General features: G+C 51.2%; 1 protein-coding gene across 2 annotated transcripts in view; it reads right to left on the reverse strand.

Annotated features, from left to right (window-relative positions):
- Window positions 1-18,827, reverse strand: part of LOC142311667 (myosin light chain kinase, smooth muscle-like) — a 142,986-nt gene that overhangs the window by 24,979 nt on the left and 99,180 nt on the right. For both annotated transcript variants that reach the window (XM_075350262.1, XM_075350261.1), the window contains exons 7-8: window positions 15,959-16,086; window positions 10,813-10,966 (exon numbers count right to left, since the gene is read on the reverse strand). In XM_075350262.1, the coding sequence (XP_075206377.1) occupies window positions 10,813-10,966; window positions 15,959-16,086 (282 nt within the window). The remainder of the gene's footprint in view (window positions 1-10,812; window positions 10,967-15,958; window positions 16,087-18,827) is intronic.

The raw sequence follows: 18,827 nt of genomic DNA on the forward strand, positions 1-18,827 counted from the left end.
ACCCCACAAGTAGTCAAAGAGTTCCGTTTGGACAAATGGAAGGGATCGTAACGGAAGAAGCAATATTGGAATTTTGGAAAGCAAATTTGGCTGAAATAGATTGCAGGCACCATGTCACATTTGCAGAGCCTCTGAGGTACCAAAACATCAGAAATCCCCAACAAGTTACCCCATTTTGGAAACTTGACAGATCAAGGAATTTATTTAGGGGTGTGTTGAGCATTTTGAACCCACAGAGGTTTTTAAAATGTGGATCCAAGATATGCAATTTTGACAATGGATAATAGGAAGAAACGGACCCTATAATTTGTTACGCAATTTCGCTCGAACACCGTGATACCCCATACATGGTCAAAAACTAATGTTTGGGCATATAGCAGGGCTCAGAAAGCAAACAGCACTATTTGATTTTCGGAATGTAAATTTGTACATGTTGCATTTGCAGAACCCCTGAGGTGCCAAAAAACGTAGAAACACCCATATGTCACCCCATTTGGCAAACTAAATTCTATAATGAATTAATCTATTGGTATGGTGAGTATTTTTAATCTACAAATTACACAGAATTTTATTAAGACTGGGCCGTGAAAATTAAATATTGTACTGCTTTTCTGCTAAAATTTTACTTCAGCCTAAAAATTTTAAATTCACACAAAAGGTAAAAAAAACCAGGAGAAAATGGATAGACCAATTTATTGTGCAATATTTACCAAATGTGGCAGTACCCTGTATTGGCTGTACACTACTATTTGAGTACATGGCAGAGGATCAGATGGGAAGGAGCATGACTTGGTATTTAGAGCACAGATATTCCATTTGAATAGATTGTGACCTCCATTAGCCAAGCCCTTGAGGTGCCAGATCAGCAGAAACCCCACAAGTGACCCCATAGAGGAAACATCACCGTTTAAGGATTTCACCTAGGCGGTGTAGTGAGTATTTTGAATCCACAGGAGCCACACAGAATTTTATAACATTAGTAAGTGGAAATACAAACATTTTAGTGGAGAAAATGTTAATTTTTTTGTTTAATTAGCTGCAAATTTGACAGATACACAATGGTTAACAAATAAAAAAAGTGAAAGTGGAACCCACAATTTATTGCATACTTTCACCTGAAAGCGGTGATGTTCTATAAGGCATTAGAAACTACTGTTTGGCCACGCGGCAAAGCTGAGCATGAAGGAGCGCTATTCGGCCTTTGGAGCACAGATTTCTCTAAAATAGCTTACGGCCGATGTGTGTCGCGGGCGGGGAGGAGGGTGCCAGCACACTTCGCTCACCCCCTTCTGCTCGGGTCCGGCGGCCGCTGCTCAGTGGTGGCTCGAGCTGTAGGCCGGATCCCGGGGGTTGCTCGAGTGGCACTCCTCGCCCGTGAGTGAAAGGGGATTGTTGGGTGTGGGGATGATTATTGTCCGTGACGCCACCCACGGTTGTGGTGATTTCACCACCGCTGCTATATGCGGTGCTCCCGGGGATGGTAAGGGAGCAGCCAGGTGTTGTGTTGCCCCTCCGTGGGTAGGGGTTGGTGATCCCGGGGCCCGGTGATGGTGAGGGAAGATGCAGGGCCTGTTAGGCGCAGGGACGCGGGGGCAGCGCTGTGCCTTGCGGCACGGTGGTACTCACTCAGCCTGAGACGTGGACACAGTTTGTACGGTAAACCAAACGGCTGGTAAGACGGTCCCACGGACGGCTGCACTTGCTCTCCCGGTAGGTGACGGTGATGTCCCTCTTCCTTGCACCTTGGTGTACTTGTTGGTTGCGATGGGTCCCCACCGGTAACCCGCTCCCTGGCTTCAAGCTGGACCGGGGGAGCTCTACTCTTTGCCCGCAGGCGCTGGCCCTGGGGAAACTGGTGCCCTGGCGGTGGCGGTGTCTCCCCTGTAATGGTTGAGCTGTTGCCTTCAATCGGGACTTGGTTGTTGGGGGATCTACGTCCCCTTCACTGACGGATTCGGCAAATTGTGGCGACTCCAAGCCTTGCCGGGGTCCGAGAGGCCCCTGCCCTGGTGCTGACTGTCCTTCGGAACACTGCTCCAGACCGCCGGGCACACAGCCTCCGGGGTCCTTCCAGGAACTTCCAAACGGTCCCCCTCCAGACAGTAACCGCCGTTGCTGACCTTGCCCTACACAAAGCTGGACCCTTCAGGCTTTCCTTCCTTCTTGTCACCTCACTTGCTTTCCTCCTTTTCCACTTTTCTACTTTCACTACTCGTTTACTTAGTTGTTTACTCAAGCTCGTCCCTGAGCTCACTCCTCACTCAAGCCCTGCCTGGGCTAATCTGCCTGGTTTCTCCCGCCTCCAGAGCTGTGACCTCCTTGGTGGGCGGAGCCAACCGCCTGGCCCACCCCCTGGTGTGAATCATCAGCCTCTGGAGGAAGGCAACAAGGATTTGTGGTTAGCTTGGATGTTCCTACCTGGGATGTAGGGTGTGGTGGTGTATGACCTGTGTCCCCTGGCTTGCCCAGGGCGACACATGTGCAGAGTCCCACTGCTCGGGTCCGGCTGCTGCTGCTGCTCGGTGGTGGCTCGGATCCCAGGGACTCGAGCGGCGCTCCTCGCCCGTGAGTGAAAAGGGGTGGGGATTGATTGTGGGGATTTGGTTATTGTCCGTGACGCCACCCATGGTTGTGGTGATATTGGTGACACCACCGCTGCTCTGGACGGGGATCCCGGGAGCGATGACCGGGAGCAGCCCGGATGTTAGTTCTCCCCTCCGTGGGTAGGGGGGTTGGTTGTCCCGGGGCCCGGTGATGGGGTAGGGATGGATGGCAGGCGGGTTACGGGGCCTGGCGAGGTGCAGGGTTGCGGGGGCAGCGTTGTGCCGCACGGCACGGTGGTACTCACTCAGCCAATGATGAGGACACAGTTCTCGGTAAAACACTCGGCTGGATGGACGGGTCCCACAGACTGCTGCGGTGTTTCTCCCGGCAGGTTGATGGTGACTGCCTTTCCCTGCACCTATGTAGTGTAACGGTTCCAATGGGTTCCCACCGGTAACCCGCTCCCAAGCTTGGATGGGTGCTGAAGGAGCCCCTTTTGCCCGCAGGCTCTGGCCCTGGGAACTTTAGCCTTGGCGGTGACTGTGTTTCCCTCTCTCGGTTGGACGGTTGCCTTCTGTCGGGACTTGGCTGCTGGGAAACCCAGGAGGTTCCCTTCGCTGACGGATTTGGCAAATTCACGGCGACTCCTAGCCTTGCCGGGGTCTGCAAGCCCATGCTGGATGGTGCTGGCTTCTCTTTGCGTACCGGTCCAGTACCGCCGGGCCACCGCCCGTCCACGGTCCTTACGGCAAGCTCCAATAGGCCACTCCTGCAGACAGTCACCACCGTCTGCCAACCTTGCTGATCTGTCCGGGCCACACACCCGGACCAACTTCAGGCTGCTTAACTGTCACTTCACTCCTCTCTCACCTCTACTCAAAACTAATCTGCCTTACTTTTCCCGCCTTCTGGAGTGTGAACTCCTTTGTGGGCGGGGCCAACCACCTGGCCCACCCCCTGGTGTGAACATCAGCCCCTGGAGGAAGGCAACAAGGGTTTGTGTCTGACTTCGGTGTGCCTGACCGGGAGTGTGGGGTGTGTAGGTGTTCTTGTGACGTCCTGGCTTGTCCAGGGCGCCACATTGACACCAGGTAAACCAAACTCTTTAACACTCTGTAGTCCTTGGGCGAGCACGCTGGGTCCATGCCCTTTTGGTGTTGCCGGTTGACCTGAACCCTTGTCCCTTGGCACTGTGTGTCCTACGTGTGGATCCCTTACACTTGAAGCGTTTCAGGTCCCGCTCACCTGCGTGGCTAGCAGGGTGAGCTTGCTCTCAGAATACATGCTTGGGATTTTCTGGACGGTTGTGGGAAGTCCTATCCCCTCATTGCGCTAGTACCCAGATTCTGGAGTGGGTGTGGAACGGTTCCTGAAGATTCCGTTCCCGTCTGGTGAATTACTGGGCTGCGTGAAGCTACTTCCCAGGCTAGGGTCCAAGAACCCAGTCGTGCCCTGGTCCCTGCCCGGTTGTAGCACAGGGCAGCCGGCCCGCTCTCTGTAGCGGCACCGTGCTCCCTGTCACTACCCTCTGCGACCGGGGTTCCAGCTCCTTCTGGCCAGGCCAACGTCTGGCACCTGGGACGGGAACAGGAGCCCAGCTCCACAGCGTGACCTCTCACTGTCACTGCTGAACTTCCACTTCTCAACTGCACTGACACTTCTGCCCTCCTTCTACCAGCCCCCCATCTGGGTGGCCCCATTCCCTTCAGGCTACCCAATGGGTGTGGTGCAGAGTGTTCCTCAGGATTTGTGTACACCTGTTGGTAGCAACACCAAAGTGACAGGACCCGTAACCAAGGAGGAGCGGGTACCATGCAGAAGGGCAGATTGCACGGCACCTGTGTGACGACCTGATAGGCCAGGGCGTCACTTTAGCACCCCGGAGACATGCTGGGTCCCAGGTGTGCCCGAGTCCTCTATAGCTGTGCCAGCCAACCTGGTGCCACTGTGACGCCCTGGGCAAGCCAGGGGTCACAGGTCACAACATCACATGCACCCCCACATTCCCTGCAGGTACACCATCTAACCTAAAATCCTTGTTGCCTTCCTCCAGGGGCTGATGTCCACACCAGGGGGTGGGCCAGGCGGTTGGCTCCGCCCACCGAGGAGTTCACAGCCCTGGAGGCGGGAGAAACCAGGCAGATCAGAGAGAGAGTTTGAAGTGTGAGGAGTAAACAGTGAAGTGGTAGAGGCGCTTAGGAGAGAAGCTGAAGTAAAGTGAAAAGAAACAGTTTTGTAAAGCCTGAAGTTGGTCCGGGTGTGTGCCCCGGACAGTGACAGCAAGGTCAGCAGATGGCGGTGATAGTCTGCAGGGGGACTGCTTGGAGGTTGTTGGAAGGACCGCGCACGGGTGGTGACCCGGCGGTACCGGAGCAGTATACGAAGAACAGTCAGCACCAGGGCAGGGGCCTCTCGGATCCCGGCAAGGCTAGGAGTCGCCATAATTTGCCAAATCCGTCAGTGAAGGGGACCTCTGTCTCCTAACAACTAAGTCCCGATTGAAGGCAACAGCCCGACCGTGAAGGGGAGACACCGCTACCGCCAGGGCACCAGTTTCCCAGGGCCAGCGCCTGCGGGCAAGAGTATAGCTCCTTCGGCCCAGCTTGAAGCCGAGGAGTGGGTAACCGGTGGGAACCCATCGCTACCAAAAGGACTTTACATAGGTGCAGGGAAGAGACAGTCACCGCTAACTGCAGGGAACATCAGCACCGTGAACCGTCCGAGGGACCCGTCCAACCAGCCGTTTGTTTGCCGAGAACTGTGTCGTGTTTACTGGCTGAGTGAGTACCTCCGTGCCGTGCGGCACAGCGTTGCCCCTGCACCTCCACAGGCCCCAGACCCGCCTGTCCACCATCCCAATCCCATCACCGGGCCCCGGGAGCACCACAACCCCTACCCACGGAGGTACATCAACAACTGGCTGCTCCATACCATCACTCCCGGGCTCCCCATACAGAGCAGCGGTGGTGTTAACAGATCACCACAACCATGGGTGGCGTCACGGACAATAAACTATCCCCAAATCCCAATCCCCTTTCACTCACGGGCGAGGAGCGCCGCTCGAGTCCCCGAGATCCGGCCAATCGCTCAAGCCACCGAGCAGCGGCAGGCCTCAGCAGCCGCGGCAGCCGGACCCGAGCAGTAGGGAGAGCGCGGCGTCCCCTCCTCCGCCCGCGACACCACTCTCCCACCGATGCATTCTGGTGCATTTATCGGTCCTCCCTGGCGTGGAGCTACTGGTGGTCCGTCTGGTGTCTGGGTCCTGCCGCAGGCAGCTTGGACTATTTAAGGGAATATGTCCCTATCCTCCCTTTGCTTCTGTTGCCTCAGACAGTGGTGGCAGATGAATCCTGGAAACCCACCTGCCTGGCAGAGTTAACAGATGGCTTGAAGTCCTGGTCTGTTCTGGGATCTGCACGCCGTGCGTGCAAAGTGCTGGGAGCCCTGGATGTCCACCCCACAGGATCCCTCTGTCCTTGGAGCTTGCTCTCTCGCTCTCCAGCTTTCTCCCCAGAGTGGCTGTCGTTTCTCCGTCTTTCTACTCCTTTCCCTGGGTCTCAAGATTCCTTTGTCTGTCTTGACACCTTTCTTATGACTGCTCACTCTCACCTACTTCACTTCACTCTCTCCAATAACTGACTCCTCCCGCTGTCTACCTACCCTCCCCAGGCCACTCGCTCCTCCCCCAGGTCTGATCTCTCCCTCCCCAGTTGGCTGCCTTTTAGCTCTTTCAGCCTGTAAGTCCCAGCTTATATCTGAATCTTACATGTCACCGTAACGTGGGGGTCATCAGCTGACCCCACAGTATCATGGCAATGATCGGCACCCGCAATCATCGTGATGGGGGGGGGGGGGGAAAGCCTGATCCTGCCTTAGGGGGACTCTTATCCCCCTTTAACTCTTTAAATACCGCTGTCAATCGTGATAGCAGTAAGGGATTAATCAGCCCTGATCAGTTCCAAAACAGATTGGGGCCGATGTCCGTGGATGTCAGCCGTCATGTACAGATGACAGCTGCAAGATTTTCAAGTACGGGGCCATGGTATTAGCTTATTCCTCAGCGCCGATTTTTAATGTCGCTGAGAAATAATGCCCCTGAATGGCAGTTAAAAGTCATATTGACGGTTGTTATGGGGTTAAAAGTAACAACTTTTAAAATAATATCTCACTGAACACAATTTCCAAAAGAGGTTGTTGTTGAAGAATGGAAAAAGACAACTGTTGCAACGCGTTCATTCAATGCTTAGAAGACTTGCTGCGGTCCCTGAAAATCATGGAGGTCATACAAAATACTAGATGTACTAGTTTTTGATGTGGGGTGTATTCAGTTTGCATCAAATTAGTGGATGCAAAAATAAAGACACTAAATACTGTTTGTTTTGTGTACAACTCCATACTAATTTGTAATACAGTTCATGAATAATTGAGGCAATAGACAACAACCTGGAGGAATGTGAAGAGGTGGAGATATAACTTCTGCCTGCGTCTGCAGAGGAGGACACAACAAAGCAAGCGATGGTGGTGAGAGATAGTCAGAGGCTGATACAATGCAGTCATTTAGAAGGGCATTGTGAAACTTTGGATACCATTCCAATCATAAATCTCACCTTCCCACTGTCTGTCAGGTATGAATCTCCACCCAAAAGCCATATCACCTTAAAACATTTTAGATTATTCTAGGCAGCATTTTATCATCGTCAGAATAAGGCTATGTGGAGCTTGTTTGTGCGGATTTTGCCGCGGAAAACCTGCGGATTTTTCTGGATTTTCCAGATAAATCCGCAGGTTTTAGCAATGTACAGTGCTGTGGAATGGGGAGTGCTGTGTCCACGCTGCGGAAAGTGCGGCTGAGGAACATGCTGCGGATGTCCGCATCCGCACGTATAATTGCATGTCAATTATTCATGCAGAATTACCTGCGGATGTCCGCTATGGAGATAGAGGCCGGGACGTCCGCAGGTAATTTGCATGAATGTCCGCATGTTTCCCGCACCTATTCCGCTGGAATCTCGCAGCTAAAAATAGCTGCGGACGCCGGCGGGCAGCTGCGGGAAACATGCTCTCGTACCTGCGGATACATCCGCAGGTACGAGCGCCCGTGGGCACATAGCCTAAAACTGCTTACTGCACTAAACATTCTGGAATTGAAGTGAGCTGCAGATGGATAGCCACCTACTCAAAACAATTCACCCCTCCGACCCCCTCATTTCTGCAGAAGATCAGATTGACTAAACAAGGCACATCTTTTCTGCTCAACGACCACAACCCCCCCTATATAAACAAACCATTGCGTTTAAACCGCATCTCCAACTCAAAAATATTTCCAGAATCAGTCCTTTTCTCAACTCTTAGGCTAATTTCACACAGTTTTTTTCCATCAGGCACAATCTGGAAAAAAATGGGTAAAACGGATCCAGCGCCGGATCAGTTTTATCCCCATTGATTTGTATTAGCGCCGGATTGTGCCTGATGGCCTTGCGTTGCATCCGGCTTTTACCGGATCCGTCACAATTGCCTAAAGCGGCGGCCGGAGGGAACGTATCTTGTAACTTTTTGTCCGGCAACAAAAAAAAACCGCATTGCGCCGAAAAAAACGGATCCAGCAAAAAAAAAAAAAAAAAACACACCGGACAAAAAGGATGCAAAAACGGATGCGCCGGATCAGTTTTTTGACGGATCAGGTATATTGGAACAGTCACAAAAAAGGATCAGGCACATCAGTTTTTGCATATTCTGCGCCGGACTAATGATCCGTTGCATCAGGCACACGCCGGATTGTGCCTGATGCAAAAAACTGGTGTGAAATTAGCCTTAATCTACAAAAATGTGAGTAGTGCATGACATTATAATCTTCCACCAGGACTACTGCAACATCCACCTCTGTGGCCTCCCTGCTAATACTTTTATCTCTCCAGGCTATCCTGCTGCCTGACTAATCCACCTCTCTCCTCTTCCGCAAATCCCTTCATTGGCTCCCAGTTCCCCAGAGTATCCAAATCAAACATCGTATCCAACACTGATCCACAAACCCGTCCATATTCTGTCTTCCGTGTATCTCAGAACTAATCTCCCGATATACTCAAAAACGTAATCTCTGGTTCCCTTTCTACGTCTCTCCGCCACTCGTCTATTCCTCATCCAACCGCCTCCAAGACGTCTCCCAAGTATCTTCCATCCTCAGGAATTCTGTGCCCCAACAAGTTTGATTATCCGCTACATTCAGAAGCTTTAAAACAGAACTTGAAAACCCATCTCTTGAAGAAAGTTTACCACCTGCAATGACCGCGATGCTACCTCATCACCACCTTAGCTGTTGCAAACTCCTCCACCTACTGACTACAGCCCATTATCCTGTAGAATGTAAGCTCACAAGAGCAGGGCCTCTTGACCCTGTACCAGTCTGTCATTGTTAGTTTGTTTACATTTTAAATCTGTATTTTGTATGTAACTCCTGCTCATGTACACCACAATAGGAAGACGGAAGACGGAAGACGGAAGACGGAAGACGGAAGACGGAAGACGGAAGACGGAAGACGGAAGACGGAAGACGGAAGACGGAAGACGGAAGACGGAAGACGGAAGACGGAAGACGGAAGACGGAAGACGGAAGACGGAAGACGGAAGACGGAAGACGGAAGACGGAAGACGGAAGACGGAAGACGGAAGACGGAAGACGGAAGACGGAAGACGGAAGACGGAAGACGGAAGACGGAAGACGGAAGACGGAAGACGGAAGACGGAAGACGGAAGACGGAAGACGGAAGACGGAAGACGGAAGACGGAAGACGGAAGACGGAAGACGGAAGACGGAAGACGGAAGACGGAAGACGGAAGACGGAAGACGGAAGACGGAAGACGGAAGACGGAAGACGGAAGACGGAAGACGGAAGACGGAAGACGGAAGACGGAAGACGGAAGACGGAAGACGGAAGACGGAAGACGGAAGACGGAAGACGGAAGACGGAAGACGGAAGACGGAAGACGGAAGACGGAAGACGGAAGACGGAAGACGGAAGACGGAAGACGGAAGACGGAAGACGGAAGACGGAAGACGGAAGACGGAAGACGGAAGACGGAAGACAGTTATGATGAACTTAAAAAGGGAACCTGTCAGGTCCAATATGCACCCAGAACCACGAGCAGTTCTGGGTCCATGTTGTTGCTAATCCCTGCCCAACCATCCCTGTATACACTAGCATAGATAAAGGGATCTTTAGAAAAAGTATTTTGTATGTTAATGAGCGATGGGACTAGTCCCCTGGCTAGCCAGCGCCATTAGCATGTTAGTATGTCCCTGTGGGTGTGCTAACATGCTAATGAATGTGCAGGGTCAGGGGATGATCTTACCTCTCCGCTGCCCATGCCGCCCGACGCTGGATTTCGGCTCAGTGCATATTACCCTGGACTTTCGGTCATGCGCATTACTTCAGTTTGAAGACAGGACGCGTACACCCGGCTTAATAGTGCACATAACCGAAACTACGAGGTCATGCGTACTGAGCCAAAATCCAGTGTCAGGCAGCGGAGAAGAGAGTGAGATCATCCTCTGACCCTGCACATTCATTAGCATGTTAGCACGGCCACAGGAGTGTACTAACATGCTAATGAGGGGCGACTAGCCAAGGGAAGCAACGCCCAGGGAACTAGTCCTTGGCATCATTAGCATATGGTAAAAGATCAGATCTTTAGAAATACCGTACTTTTTCTAAAGATCCCTTTATCTATGCTACTAGATACAGGGACATTTAGGTAGGGATTAGTAATATACACCCAGTACTACTCCTGGTTCTGGGTATATATTAGACCTGCCAGGTTTCCTTTAACCAATGTAAAGATTCAAAAGCTCCCCAAGCCAGTATTTAAATAACCAAAGCAGAGCAGCTTGGCTTGATAAAAAAAAAAAAAAACCAAGCCCAAAACGCGTTGCCAGAGAACGCAGACTGGTATGTGCCTTAACTCTGTTACATTGAAATAGTAGAAGAGGATGATGTTTTTAAGGATAGATTTGGATATGCTGGTCACCTCCTCTTGTGGATTATACATTGTAATGGTAAATGCCACTTTTCTGTTCCATGACTGGCACATTAAAAAGGGCAAAGGCTATAAACTATGTTTTTTACGGCACAATATGGACGTCCTCATTTTAATAGGCGACATAGTAATTTTTTATACATACATATTAGATTATATAATCTAACTACCATAAACCTTGCTGACTTTTCTAGAATTGACCCATATCTTGTTGCGTACGCCATACTCCATACTCACCCACAACAGTGATGCTAGCGTGATGCTGTATGCTCCCCGTCTGGTCTTGTACGCACAGTGTATAGCTCCCGCTGTCTTCCTCACACACTTGTCTGATCAGCAGGCAGCTCTCCGTCTCCGATGTTCGTACAGAAATACGAGGGCCATCAACAACCTCAAAATTGTAAAGTAGAGCATATTAAGAGCAGTAAATGAAGAGATGTGCAGACTTATCTACGAGCTTCCCTAATCTAGCCATACCCAATGTCCTGTGTGTATGCTAGAGAGGAAGGCAGATTAAACACTTCGCCCCAGTGTCATTTCCCATGTCGTGCTCTTCACAAGTTATATGAAAAGAATATGTCCAGAGTACATATGGCAATATATTGTATTATTTTTACTACATTAAATTAAAATTACCAGCTAAAGTAATAAGATACACAACGTCTATAACTTTTTATCCCAAACTTTTAGAAAAGAATTGTGAAAACCTCTCTCAAAACCAAGGGCATCACTTATAGGGCATGTATTAGTTTAATAAGAAATTTCTCTCCTCCTACTGCCCAGAAATGACACCACACTTGTCTTTGAACTGCATCCAAAATGGTGGTGCAGCCTTCAAGTGAATAGGATAAAGCCGCATTACCATACTGTTTATTTTGGGATGGCAGGCCTGGTTCTTTTCCATTATAAAGATACCACTGCCATCACCAAACTAACATCTGTGTACCCCTTTTATGATACGGTGTTCCATTCGTCTACACTTTCTAAAATATTAGGACAATTACTGCATACCTCCCAAGTTTTAAAGAAGGAAAAGAGGGACAAAGTTTGCGGCGCGCGTAGCGGCAAATTTTAGGCCACGCCCCCTAACCACACCCATTTCACAGTCACGCCCATATCCACTCCCCATCCACACCCATTCAGCACGGACACGCAGGCAGCCGGCGGGCCTCCAGCACGGACACGCAGGCAGCCGGCGGGCCTCCAGCACGGACACGCAGGCAGCCGGCGGGCCTCCAGCACGGACACGCAGGCAGCCACAGTGAGGCGGCGGGCCGACCGCACAGACAGGCGGCCGGCCGACCGCACAGACAGGCGGCGGGCCGACCGCACAGACAGGCGGCCGGCCGACCGCACAGACAGGCGGCCGGCCGACCGCACAGACAGGCGGCCGGCCGACCGCACAGACAGGCGGCCGGCCGACCGCACAGACAGGCGGCCGGCCGACCGCACAGACAGGCGGCCGGCCGACCGCACAGACAGGCTCCAGCCGGGGGTGAGGGGGGAGGGAGGGAAATCAGCGCTGGGGTGATTCGTTTACTGTACCAGCAGCAGCACAGGCAGCGCTCCTCTCTATGCCACGTCTACTAGGATGGTAGGAGGGAAAAGCAGGGAGGCGGAGAGAGAGTGGGTGGGCGGAGCCCGGGAGCCGGCCGTCCCGCCCGTGGCAACGGGACAAACAACGTAAAGCGTGAAAGTCCCGCTGTATCCGGGACGGTTGGTAGGTATGCAGCATGTTAGAATGTGTATATAAGATCCCACTGGTGGTGGCCGCAGCTTATAGGCCCCAAATCTGGTGACAGGTTCCCTTTAAAGGGAACCTGTCAGGTGCAACATGCACTCAGAGCCAGGAGCAGTTCTGGGTACATATTGCTAATCCCTGCCTAACCGTCCCTGTATACACTAGCATAGATAAAGAGATCAAGAACAAATATTTTTAAAGATCTTATATATCTTATGCTAATGAGCGCGGGGACTAGTCACAAGGGCGTTATTTCACTTGGCTAGTCGGCTCGCATAGCATGTTAGCATGTTATTACGCCCCTGTGTGAGTACTAACACGCTATGTGAGCCGACTAGCCAAGTGAAGTAACGCCCTTGGGACTAGTCCCCGCGCTAATTAGCATAAGATATGAGCTCTTTAAAAATACTTTTTCTATAGATGCCTTTATCAATGCTAGTGTATACAGGGACAGTTAGGGAGGGATTAGCAATATACACCCAGAACTGCTCCTGGCTCTGAGTGCAGATTGCACCTGATAGGTTCCCTTTAAAGGGAACCTGTCACCAGAAATTTAGCAAAAAAAAAATAAAAGATTCCCCTCTGCAGCTCCTGGGCTGCTTCTAGAAAGGTTCCTGATGCTATTGTGCCCCCTTTGAGACCTAAAAAAATACTTTATGAAGTCTTACCTTTTTGTATGCAAATCTGTTTTTATGGTCACGGGGGCGGGCTGTCTGGCGTCCGTTATTCCCCCTCCTGCCGCTGTACGCCGTCCCCCATTGCTCATTTCCATACATGAGGACGCCTTCCTCATGTAACTGTCCTCCTGAAGTTTTGTGCATGCCCAGTGCCACTCTCGCGGGAGTGAGACTGTGCAAAGTGTGAACGCTTTTGAGGTGATTGCGCAGGCGCGAGATTATGGGCGGCGCTGTGATTGTCATCAGCAGCGTCATCCAAGTACCCGCCCATAATCTCGTGCCTGCGCTTCTCACTCTGCCTCCACCGTTATGCGCAAGCACTGGCCATATGAACCACGTTACCTATTACCGCAGGCGCAAGATTATGGGCGGCGCTGTGATTGTCATCAGCAAAGTCATCCAAGTACCCGCCCATAATCTCGTGCAAGCAGTAATAGGTAACATGGTTCATATGGCCAGCACTTGCGCATAACGGTGGAGTCAGAGGGAAAAGTGCGGGCACAAGATTATGGGCGGGTACTTGGTTAACGCTGCTGATGACAATCACAGCGCCGCCCATAATCTCGCGCCTGCGCAATCACCTGAAAAAGCGTTCACATGCGCAAAACTTCGGGAGGACAGTTACATGAGGAAGGCGTCCTTGTGTATGTAAATGAGCAATGGGGGACTGCTTAAAGCGGCAGGAGGGGGAATAACGGACGCCAGACAGCCCGCCCCCGTGACCATAAAAACACATTTGCATACAAAAAGGTAAGACTTCATAAAGTATTTTTGTAGGTCTCAAAGGGGGCACAATAACAACAGGAACCTTTCTAGAAGCAGCCCAGGAGCTGCAGAGGGGAATCTTTTATTTTTATTGTGAAATTTCTGCTGACAGTTTCCCTTTAACTGGTAGGGCAGCCAGGATAAAGCAGAGCTGAACCTGTTGGGAAGCTAGGACCCAGCAGCTCCACAGGCAGGAGACCACTGATCGGTAAGCTAATAGAAGCCTGCAGATGTCACTCTGCATAGGTTATTACTGGCCAGTGCTATCTGCAGGAGAGAGAAGCGCTGATTGCACGGTCTCCTCAGCTTCCTGATTCCCCGTGTGTCTGCAGCAGTGAGAAGCCACACACGGGGAATCAGAGAACAGCTGCAGAGAAACGCAGGCTCCGGGACTGGGGATGTCCGCTCTGGGGGAGGGGGGGGGCGGGGGTCGGCTCTGGTGCAGAGGGGGGGGGGGGGGGGGTCGCTCTGCTGCAGGGGGTGATTCATACCTCAGCAGCAGTCACAGGATCTGTAATGAATAGAAGGGAGAAACAGCGAGGCGGGGCTACAGTGGGTGGGCGGAGCACGGGACAAACAGCCTCACGGGCGGGACTCGGGATCAAAGGCTCAGAAGAGGGACTGTCCCGCTGTATCCGGGACGGTTGGGGAGGTATGATTACTGCCATCCCATAAACTAAAGGGTGGCGCGTTGTAATGGACAATAATATTTGGGGCAAGCCTGTGTAGTCCCCTTGGGTGGAATTATGCATCAATAGGGCTCTAGTGGTGCCCATGAGGAGACCAAACCATTCATTGGTAGAGTCAAACCACCGTTTGGTGACACTACCCTTTAATAATGCTTATGGTGGGAGGGGAGCACCCAACTTCTCGAGCAGTGAGTGATCAGAGTCAGCTGTTATAGGACTGCAGTCTGGGGGCATCTTTCCTTTCCTATGGAGGAGTGAGGGGTTGTTGATACATAGAATGAAGAGCAGAGACTATTTTTGGATGCAACTGCCATCCCTAAATTAGTGGACAACCACCAGGACCTTTTCTCTAATCTCATGCTATACCTTAAAGGGAACCCTGTCATCAGAAATTTGGCTTTCAACCTAAAAGTTTCCCCCTCTGCAGCTCGTGGGCTGCATTCTAGTAAGGTTTCTATACTTTTTGTGCCCCCTTTTAAACCAAAATAAATACTTTATAAAACTGTACCTTTCGGTTTGAAAATCTGGTAAATCGTCCATGGGGGCGGGCCGTGTGGCGTCTGTTGCTGTATCTTACGCCGTCCCCCATGCTCCAAATCATCCCTCAGGACGCCGCCACTGCGCCCGAGGTCCCGTGCACGCCGGGACACCTAGTGACGTGGTCGCAGGCACGAGAGTATGGGCGGCGCTGTGATTGCATCGCAAGTGCCGCCCATACTCTCGTGCCCGCCCTTTCCTCACTGCCTCCAGCGTTCTGCGCCGGCCCGACGTCACCTCCTTTCCATCGTACCCTGCAGCAGGAAATAGATGGGAGGAGCGGAGCAGGCCACTACAGGAGAAGCGGAGAGGATCTGAGCGACGTACAGAGGGGAGAGCGCGCCCACGAGAGTATGGGCGCGCACTTGCAATGCAATCACAGCGCCGCCCATACTCTCGTGCGTGCGACCACGTCACCAGATGTCCCGGCGTGCACGGGACCTCGGGCGCAGTGGGCGGCGTCCTGAGGGATGATTTGGAGCATGGAGGACGGCGTAAGATACAGCAACGGACGCCACACGGCTCGCCCACATGGACGATTTACAAGATTTTCAAACCGAAAGGTACAGTTTTATAAAGTATTTATTTTGGTTTAAAAGGGGCACAAAAAGTATAGAAACCTTGCTAGAATGCAGCCCAGGAGCTGCAGAGGGGGAAACTTTTAGGTTGAAAGCCAAATTTCTGATGACAGGTTCCCTTTAAACGTTCCCGAGTCCCAGTGAAAAAGCCATAACTGGACCCAAAGCTAAATAGACAAAACCACTTGACCCTACTACTACTACGCCAGGACACTCAAAAGAACAGACAGCTGAATAAATGTTATAGCTGGGGAAGGGATAGAAGATGGAGAAGCAGCAGATAGACATGTCCAATTTGCCAACACCGAGATAGGACGTTATATGGCATCTCACTGGAAAGACTGAAAACTGAAAGAGACTGTCATACAAAACTAGAAATCACTTAGGTTTCCGTACTGGTTTCTTCTTCCGCACCCATGAAGCAGCCAGTGGGGGGGTTCCCTGGATTGAACAGCGCAATTCTGCCTGCTCCCCCTTCTTCACCTCCAAATGGGAGACAGCCTCCAGGATCCTTAAACTGTCCCCTGTCAACATATTAGGCAGGTTATATTTTTTATGAATACATTTTAAAGCTTCCATTTCATTTTACATAATACCACTTACATTAGTATTGTCGAAGGTAACACTAAGTATAATTATTTTTTACATTGAGCCAACGTTTTAGATACTAAAAAAGGGAAAAAAAAAAAAAAAAAAAAAAAAAGAAGGTCTACCTGCTTTAGATTACATTTTTTGGCCATTTATGTGCTTGACTAGTAAGTAATGACCTTTCTCAGGAAATTAAAGGGGATCTGTCAGCAGGTTTTTGCTACCTCATCTGAGAGCAGCATGATGTAGAAACAGACACAGATTCCAGTGATGTGCCACTTCAATTACTGATTGCAGCCATTCTGACACAAGCAGGGCCGTATTTACCATTAGGCACCCGTGGTCCCGTGCCTGGGGCGGCACCTTCTAGCAGTAAACCAAAAAATTTTTTTTTTTTACATATCCATTAAATCCGCTGTATTTTCGGAGGGGGGAGGGGGGAGAGGCGCACCTCCATTTATTTGTATCCGCATCAATTAAGACGCAAATGCAGACAAACTGCGGCGGCCAGGCACAGAGAGCTGATTGACCCCGGAACTGCCGGCGCCTGCACTTCCAGGGTCACAGGCGCGCCAATCAGCTCCTTCCTCTGTGCTGCGTCCAATGCTGTGTGGATTTCACATGCAGAGCTCACAGCAGGGCGCCGCAGAGGACGACGCAATGGAAGCCGGTGTCAGAAGAGGATTCTTACGTGAGCCAGGAAGATGACAGCGGGCCCTGGAGCAGGTAAGTGCTCGCAGAGCTGAAGATTCATAAGGAGCATGGGGGTGTCTCTAATGCAGACTGGAGATCTGCGCATGTGGTGGGGGGAGAGAGGCTGATATTGGGGGGGACATGGGGGAAGAGAAGCGGATACTGGGGGAGGCTGGGAGGAGAGAGTCTGATTCTGGGAGGAGAGAGGCAGGGAGGAGAGAGGCTGATGCTGGGGGAGGCTGGGGGCTGAGAGGCTGATGCTGGGGAAAGCTGGGGGGAGAGAGGCTGATGCTGGGGAAAGCTGGGGGAGAGAGGCTGATGCTGGGGGAGGCTGGGGGGAGAGAGGCTGATGCTGGGGATGCTGGGGGGAGAGAGAGGTTGATGCTGGGGGGGCTGGGGAAGAGAGGCTGATGCTGGGGGAGAGGCTGCTGCTGAAGGCGGGGGAGAGAGGTTGCTGCTGGGGGAATGGGAGAGAGGGGCCAATGCTACAGACAGAGGACAAGGGTTGAGGGATAGTGCAATGACAAAATCGATGGGGGGAGTGTAAGGACTCAGAATGAGAGGGGGGCAGCATTGGGAGCTCATTATGGAGAAGGGGCAGCATGTGTGGGCTCAGTATGGAGTGGAGCAATGTAGGGGAGTCAATATCAAGAGTGGGGTAGTGTGTGTGTGTGTGTGTGTGTGTGTGTGTGTGTGTGTGTGTGTGTGTGTGTGTGTGTGTGTGTGTGTGTGTCAGCATAAGCACTAGTGTGGTGGTCTTAGTATGATGAATGGGGCAGCATGGAGGTGTCATTATGGAAAAGAGGAAGGCAGCATTAGGAGCTCATGGAGAGGGGCAGCATGCATGGGACATTGTGAGGAGGGAGCAGCATGCATGGGACATTGTGAGGAGGGGGCAGCATGCATAGTACATTGTGAGGAGGGGGCAGCATGCATGGGACATTGTGAGGAGGGGGCAGCATGATGTGAGGTCAATGTGCAGATCATATTTCATAATTGAGGAAGGTGTGGTGGGTATAATTTATAAGGGAGGGCAGTGTGTAGTTTATTATTAGGGGCAGTGTGACAGTCACAGTATATAAGTGGGGACGGTGGGAATATTTTATACTCATGCTATGTTTTCATGTGCCTGTGGTGATCCCCATTGGGGGGGGGGGGGGGGGTTAGTGCCCTTCGTTTCTCATTGATACTTTTTCAAGTGTTTTACAGAGTAGATCTGCCTTAAACAGATATAGTGTGCGAAAACTCATAGTGTTACGTTGTCACTAAGGGGCGCGACCACTTAAAGTGCCTAGGGCAGCACGAAGGCAAAATACAGCCCTGGACACCAGCAAAATATTAGAATTAGCCATGTAGCAGAGCTGAGAGAGCCGTCTCCACCCACATGTAATGAAATGTAGTCCGAGTAATGATTAGTCCTGCAGCTTAAACAAACATAGCAAATAAACAACAGAACGGACATACGATTTCAGGGATGCAAGTCTTATTATGTTTTAACCCCTACAGCATGCGGTCTTCAAATTACATAGCAATAACCTGCTGACAGATGCAATAATATTTTGTCTATTTAGTCACATTATATTTCCCCTCCAATTGTTTCCCCTATATAAAAACAGACTGCTAAAGTTTGTTCCCCTATACATATGAAAATGGGTGTGTGAAGAGGCAAAACTGCAGTTTCATCTAAATGTCAATATTTTGTGAAGAATTGGCTACAAGGGGTTGTCCACTAGTAGGCTTAGATTGATACAGTATTTTGTCAAAACAAAAATTAGTATCGTGTCTTTTGGCTTGGCTGAAATACAAATATTGCGCCCCCTGGTTGTGGATGCCAGCACTTAGGTGGGCTTTGCACGTTGCAACATCGCAAGCCGATGCTGCGATGTCCCACGCGATAGTCCCTGCCCCCGTCGCAGGTCCGATATCTTGTGATAGCTGGCATAGCGAAAATTATCGCTACGCCAGCTTCACATGCACTCACCTG

This window comes from Anomaloglossus baeobatrachus, chromosome 5 (genome assembly GCF_048569485.1).
Source record: "Anomaloglossus baeobatrachus isolate aAnoBae1 chromosome 5, aAnoBae1.hap1, whole genome shotgun sequence".
In the NCBI taxonomy this organism is placed as follows: Eukaryota; Metazoa; Chordata; class Amphibia; order Anura; family Aromobatidae; genus Anomaloglossus; species Anomaloglossus baeobatrachus.